General features: G+C 36.6%; 2 protein-coding genes across 2 annotated transcripts; one reads left to right on the forward strand and one right to left on the reverse strand.

Moving 5' to 3' along the window:
- Positions 1–965: 965 nt before the first annotated feature.
- Positions 966–1,793, forward strand: LOC109542379. The gene is made up of 4 exons (XM_019911579.2): positions 966–1,092; positions 1,146–1,280; positions 1,331–1,457; positions 1,509–1,793. The coding sequence occupies exons 1-4, from the start codon at positions 985–987 to the stop codon at positions 1,691–1,693; spliced, it is 555 nt and encodes a 184-aa protein (XP_019767138.2). The 5' UTR covers positions 966–984; the 3' UTR covers positions 1,694–1,793.
- On the reverse strand, positions 1,710–2,635 carry LOC109542417 (glycine-rich RNA-binding protein 3, mitochondrial). Its single transcript, XM_019911642.2, has 5 exons — positions 2,510–2,635; positions 2,105–2,419; positions 2,015–2,047; positions 1,901–1,960; positions 1,710–1,847 (listed from the first exon to the last, which is right to left on the reverse strand). The coding sequence occupies exons 1-5, from the start codon at positions 2,580–2,582 to the stop codon at positions 1,819–1,821; spliced, it is 510 nt and encodes a 169-aa protein (XP_019767201.1). The 5' UTR covers positions 2,583–2,635; the 3' UTR covers positions 1,710–1,818.
- Positions 2,636–7,539: the final 4,904 nt, after the last annotated feature.

The raw sequence follows: 7,539 nt of genomic DNA on the forward strand, positions 1-7,539 counted from the left end.
AACTGTGTGATAACTTTAAATTTTTTCAATTCACTTAAGGAAATGCTTTGTTAATAGTGAACGGTTGCCGTCGAAAATTCATAAAATATAATCAAGGGCAGTATAAGAAAATACATTTTAAATTTCGTAAACAAGGGTTCAGTTATTAAGGCCGAAAGTATTATTTCGGGAGGAATTTTGATTTTTGAGAAGTAAAACAAAGGCCCTCCAAATCTTCAAGAAAGAGAGGTTTTCTTTCATTTTTCCCCGAGTTTAAAAATAGTCCAAACTAGTTCTTAAAGTACCGAACTAAATACTGTTTATGGTTTGTTCAAAATTGTTTTATTTAGAATTTCAGCAGCTTTTTTTTAAATTGAAAGACGCAAAAATCACTAAAGGCTTCAATGGCAAATATCTCGAGAATGGTGAGGAATCGACATGAACCATAGACATCTTTTGTTTAAGGAACTGTGCGTTCCTCTATCTACCAAACCTCCAAAAACAGTTTTTGTAGTAAATTGAATTTAAATAAAAAAAGTTTTGCAAAAATATTAAAATAAGATCTGCATATACAGGGTGTCCCAAAATGTCGATCATACAATTCCACGCTTTAAACACCAATAACTTAATTGAATAGAAAGCAGATAAAAAAATTAATTATCCATTGAATTATATTTTTTTTCTATCGCTAACGATTGAGACTTCAATAAAAAATGCCGATTTACAAAGGTCGGTATTATTAAGTTTTCGCATTTTTTGAGTCTCCTATACTTTATGTACGTAAGTTCCCAGTTCATATGCGAAGAAAGAGAAACCCAACCAGCTTTCGCGGCAGAAGTCAACGAATGCCTGCAAATTTTCAGTTTTAAAACGCAAATTGTCCAAGTAAATTCTTTCATCTAATTTCCCAGGTTTAAATCAGGCAGCTTGCGCTTAGTTTACAATATAAATTGCGGTCTAAATTTAAACCATTCCATATACAAATCGGGGCAATTTCTGAGATAAATGAACTTGGAGATTGGCGTTCCTGTTACGGTTCTTCGGATGTTTGAAAAGTTCTTGTTTTGCTTCAAGCAAAAGGCTGGCGCTGTTTTAATGGCCTACACATCGATGGTAAGTAACGTCTGCTATGTCCATTATCTGTGTAATTTTGGCAAGATTTCCAGGTGTCTGGGATTATTGGAATGGTGTATTTTCTGGCCAAAATGCATCTGGATTATACGGAAGCTGATAGCCATTTTCTGGTAATATCGGTGTTTCATGTGTTAGTCAGTGCGATTTTGATAGCGGCCGTTGTCTGGGTATGTTCGTTTTTTCGGGCCTTGTCCATTGTTTTACCAGTGTTTTTCAGGAAAAACCCCTACTAGTGCTAGTTTATGAGTTTTTGCATCTTTCCGTGTTGGTTTGCTTGCTATTTTATGCAATCGTCTACAATCAGCACTGTGCGAGTTTTTGGGTCATATTGGGGAGTTGTATCGGTGGGTGACAAGAACCAAAAACAAGCAGCAGGAAAACTGCGATTTTTTTAGCTGTAGCTGTTTACTGGATGTCCTGCATTCACATGTACCAAAGGCAGCTGAGACTGAAGCTGAAAAGCCACCTAGATTACATTAATGGTGACGCCTACAGTTTGTGTAGTAAATTTTATGAAAATAAACATTTTCCTGGTTTTTCGTTTGTTTATCTACCTTGCCTGCATCAATGGTGCTCTTGAATTAAACACTCACACGTTTAATGCATTTAAATACTCATTTATTAGTTGAAATCAGCAGGTTTGACATGTTTGTCCTAATCTACTAAGGATTGTGGTTGTTGAGCCCGAATCTACGCCTCTGCTGTTCAGTAGCCGCTCACCCGCTGGTGTTGCTCTGAAGATTGAAGAAGCTCAATAAATCGAAACGGGGTTTGAAGCTTATACTACCTTTTTCTGGTTCGGCCAGCTGATTGTTGTCTCCTTCCACTGCTTCCTTGATGTCGCCACCTAAGAAGCAAAGTCTGAGACCTGGGGAAGGGTTTGAGTTTTCCCACTACTTACCTCTCAGTTGATATCCGATCCTGTACGGGCGGTCTGAAAGGAAACTTTGATAAAATCATCCTTTGGCTTGAAACAGAACTAGAAACTTACTAAGTCCATAGACACTATTTCCGCCGTAGCCTCCATAGCCTCCTAGTCCTCCCAATCTTGCCAATGATCCTAGGCCTCCATAGCTTCCATATCCTCCATATCCACCAGACAGTCCATATCCACCACCATATCGCCCTAATCCTCCATATCCTCCATTTCCATACTGAAGGCCGATTCCTCCATATCCTCCATTTCCATACTGGAGGCCGCTTCCTCCATATCCTCCGTTGTATCTTCCATATCCGTTGGAGTAGCTGCCGTAGTTACGCCCATATCCGCCTCCGAAAAGGAAACGAGGACTGTCCTCCTGCCCATCTAAATTGCGAAAGTTCCAGAATTAGCTCAAAAGTGAAACCAGAAAGTTTCAAGAGCAAATGAGTATGAAAATATTGAAAAGATTCTTACCTGAAACGTGAGATGCTGCGGAGACGCACACAAGGACCGCAAGGGCCAAAAGGGTTTTAGTGACTGTATACATTGTTGTTTGTTCTTTTGACCGCACCACAATGCTTCCACACTGGAATCGGCTGAATTTATACCAAAAAGTTTGATGGGGTTTTAATTTTTTTATTGGAAATTAAGCAATTTTTGTAATTGTTCATTGTTTCATGCAGTTGCTAATTAAAAAATATTTTTATTGCCCAAAATATAGCTAACAAAGTTACTCGTTGATTTAATTGATTGTTTGATATTATTTGCTCTCGGTAAGTTTACATGTGATTTTTCCCAACATTTGGAGAAGAAATTCGCAGTCTTCGAGTTAAATCCCATCATAGTGTTTGTTTAGGTCGATCTCAATTTTAGCACTTTTTTTCTAAAAAACACATCAAGTCTCGGCCTTGTCTGCACGAAACTGCGCCGAGCAACATAAACATTCTCAAACGACTGTTATTTAATATGGACGTTGCTCTTATCCAGCAAATTCGAAGAACAATTCGTCGGACTGTTTGGTTCACCAAGCACGTGCAGTGGATCTTAAATTCGTTGATCAAATTCGTAATTTTTTTGGAGGTTCGGCAGGAAACTTGCACACCTTAACTGCTTTTGGTGTACTTTGATGCATGTTTAATGCAAATTTGTTGACAATGTGATCATTTTTTATTGGAGGAGAAAGCTGGTTTAAATGGCTTGTTTTTGATTGAATGATTTTTCGGCATTTGCGGTGCTTTTTTCGGAAACCTCACATAATTCGTTTGGGGCGACTGTCTTGTATTTAAGGGAATTGGAAAATTAAGGAAAGAAAATGAATCTTTTGGTGAAAACTAGTCGGCTTCTGAACCACGAAAAAATGGCTTTTATGCGAAATTAAACAACATTGGATATCGGTGAGTTTGGTTAGATCGTTTTATTTTTAATTAAGGAATTTGTGGGTAAGGGTTGGACAGGGTTATTGATTGAACTTTGTTCACCCCGTTTTTGCAACTAATTTGAAATTTAGAGAAAAATGTTAAATACTAAAGTTCTAGATATTAAGGTCTAGTTTATTTTAGTATAGTACCAATTGAAACAGGGTGTCTCAAATTCAAGCGACAGTCCAAATTTACCGTTTTTTTAATGGAGTTTCGTACTTTTTATTGCATTTTCGAGCTATTTGTAAAACTCTAGGCCTACTCAATAAAAATGTTCTGTATTGATTTTCAACTGCTGGAAGTTTGACATCACAAAATTGCGGAAAATTTCGAAAAACACTTTTTTCCCGAACATTTCGTATGTTTTTAGAAAACCGTCAATGGCTCGCTTATTATCGATCGTAGCAAAAAAGTTTATACCAACTTTCTTATGGCGCTTAAGACGGCCGATTGACCAGACTGATTAGATTGAGTTCAGCTCTTTTGTTTACCGAGATATTTGAAGATGTTTGGAAACCATATTTTCGCGATTTGCTCGAAAACTATGAACGCTGGAAATTTGAAAAAAATACCGTTCGATAGTGCCCGATGAGCCCGACATTTTATAAAGAATAACTTTTGTCGAGAGGAAGCTTCTTCGTCGAGAAAAAAAAATGTAAAAATAAAATGTAAAATTTATAAGTGAGCTACAGGGGGAAGACGCAAAGTTTGTGCAGTCTCTTGTGGAAGAAAAATATTCAAAATAAAATTGCGAAATGACATTAGAATTGGTTGAAATTGACACCAGTTAGTATTGAGACAAATACGACTCAACTCCATGTCAATCGGGGAAAATTGGGAAATCACAAAATTGGGGAAAATTTCGAACTTTTTTCCCAAAATTTAGCATAGTTATTATCGATCGCAGCGAAAAAGTTTATACCAACTTTCTTATGGTACTTAAGACTAGGGCTCGGAATTTTTTAAAATCTGAAATTCGAATATTCGTTTAGTGGTTTATTCAAATAGTAAAATTATTCGAATACTCGAATATCTTCGAGTGTTCGTTTTCCGTATAATAGATAATAATAGATATTCGAGTGTTCGTTTTCCGTTCACCGTTTTCCAAGAAGAAAAATCATTATCTTATATCATTTTTGGCAATTAGCCGCAACGGATAAAAAAGTGACTTTGTCGGCACATTAATTGTAACACCGCGCAAAAGTTCACCAGAACACAAAGACGTAATTTTATATTCATTTGCAGGAGAGTAAATATGATTATTTTCATTTACTTGTAAATATATGGGTATTTGTTTAACTGCTTGTAGAATAGGAATCATTTATTTTATAAAAGTGTACAAAGTGCATATAAAGATATTTACACCTTGTGAGTTTGATAATGTTGGTGTATTCGGATATTCGAATATTCGAGTTATGACTACACATAATTATTCGCTTTTTGAATATTCGAATATTCGAATACTCGAATTATTCGAGTTTGATTCCGAGCCCTACTTAAGATCGACCAGACCGATTATATTGAGTTCAGCTCATTTGGTTACCCAGATATTTGAAGTTTTTTGGGAACCATATTTTCGCGATTTGCTCAAAAACTCTGAAAGCTGGAAAATTGAACAAATGACGTTCGATAGGGCCTGATGAGCCTGAGATTTTACCCAGAATAACTTTTGTGGACAGGAAGCTTCCTTTTCGAAAAAAAAAACGTAAAATTTCTAAAAAATTGCAAAACCCACCATCATTTTTTGAGAACTATTCCTTGACCGGTGGTTAGAATGATGAATCAACTACATTCCAAATCGATTCGGTAGTGGCAGAAAAGAACTCCATTTAAGCAGGAAATCGGTAAATTGTGCTGGCGATCAAGTGAACTGCTTCCTAAAAATCAGAAGATGATGATGAATGGAGTCTAGACCGAAACATAGCTAATAGATGTGGTTAATGGTTTTTGGATGCCATAATGAGAAACTGTAAGTTTACGATTTGGGCCAGACGAATGAATCGAAAAAATGTTCGAGAATTTTCGACTTGTTCATGTTTTCATGTAAACAAATATTTCGAAAACTCAATGATTTAGAGTAATTCCGGGAGAGATGAACCACCTTTTTTGATTCGACTCTATCTTCACAAAAAAATGCTTTATTGACGTAAAAAAAATGTTGTCACAAACATTTTAACTAACTGCAATCAGAACTGTAACTAAAGACTAAAAACTCGAACACAATTGCTGACAAAAAAATAAAATAAAAAACCTTTATGTGGTCCAACTAACCCGAAATCTGCGTGATAGTTGAACCACCAATTTGGGACAGTTGGACCACACAGGAAGAGATAAACCGTAACAAAGGATAAGGAACAAAATTAAACTTAATTAATTTTTTTTAAATTTTTTAATTATTAAGTTTTTTGGCGGCATTCATTGCACATATTTTCAAAGTTTGTACACGACTCCTGAAACACCTTCAGCAACTCTTATGCTAAGATCTGAATGACGGCTTAGGAAAAGATGTAGCTAGTCGTATTCTGCCATTTTTGTGATTGCGTTAAAACGATGCTTCAGCATTAACTGTTCAGCAACAGCAAATGTATGTCGCATGTCGTTCCGTGTTGGGACAAAACCAAATTTTTGCAGCTTTTTTACATGTGTACTATCGTCGCTTCATTTTCTTCTCCTAAAGTAGACGAAGAACTGAGTGAGCCAGTTTTTTAGTTTTCCCCACGGCTTTCTTGTAATTAGAGTAGTTTTGGGAATATTAAAGTGTCGGTGTGTGTGCTGCTTTAACCCCCATTGTTTTTGTGTCTATAGCCTTTACAACATTTTTGAAGTCTTCTTCGGTCCATCTAGCTCTTTGTGAGCTCAACTTCCGTTGGTATTTTGTAAGCATAGTATAAAACAGATAAATAAAAACCGGTTCAACTGTCCCAATTTACTCTCGTCCATCTATCCCAAATTTCAGGGATAGACGGACCATCCAAAAACAAAAAATCTATTTATTAATCGGCTTTTACATCATTTACGTTGTCCTGAATGAATATCATGCAATGCATTTTCAACCACAAATCGCATTTAAAAACTTTCTTTTAGTTAGAATCGCATCGTCAAAATACCGTTAAAAAAATTTCTACCATTTATAAATGCAAAAACCAATAAAGGCCGAGTCACATCTATCCGATCCGACTCCGACTCCGATCAGAGAACCTTCCGTCGATGACCAAATAATCGGATCGGTGCATGATCGGAAAGGGGAAGCCACACATGTCGTACACGTTTCAGTTTGCGTTCCGATTTTTGGACGAGTGCAAATCACAGATTATCAAACTATTCCTAAGGCCCATTTTCATCAGAAACAAGCGAAACGCAGTTTGACGAAACTAAGTTTATTTAAACGCCGAAATTAAACGCGTTTAACGACGGACCGTTTTCACCAGCGTTTCGGTACGTTTCACAAACTGCGTTTATTGAAACGCAGTTTAAGRAACTGGAAACACTGGCATCGTTGCAAAAGTGAGAAATATTACGATTCTCATCGCAAAATCATCTTATCAAGGAACCATTTGGGTCCATGACGTCATAGAACCCGATATCAAACCCAAACTTTCTGCTCGAACTAACCGTAAAATTTTAAAATTTGCTTTGTTTATGCACGGTTTGTGCATTCGCGTATGGCTTATGACTGGTATACACGTTTTTATTAGATTTTCTATTTGAAAAATTACTTAAACGAGTAGAAAATTAGGTCCTGCGGACGCCCTTTCAGTCAAGACGGATTTTACTGGGTAAACATCTTCGCTGGAATCTCACAAAACCCAGAACACCAGCTCTATCGCGGAGCTCACCCCATATATAATTGGATGTGATGTAGTTGTGCTGAAAGCCTTAAAATCTCTAGCAGAAATTTGCATGCATTCTGTGACATAAAACCGCAAAGCACCGAAAAGTTGGCTTATCGGCGACACAATTACAGACAGAACAGACAAAGTACATAAGTAACATTAAAATATTCGCAGACTTCTTCGAAAATTAAGTTATAAACTGGCCTACGTGCCATTTCTATTTTATTATTTTTCGGTCGACCGACAACAACAA

Source organism: Dendroctonus ponderosae, unplaced genomic scaffold (genome assembly GCF_020466585.1).
Source record: "Dendroctonus ponderosae isolate FM_Combo_2020 unplaced genomic scaffold, Dpon_F_20191213v2 Dpon_F_20191213_11, whole genome shotgun sequence".
Classification (NCBI taxonomy): Eukaryota; Metazoa; Arthropoda; class Insecta; order Coleoptera; family Curculionidae; genus Dendroctonus; species Dendroctonus ponderosae.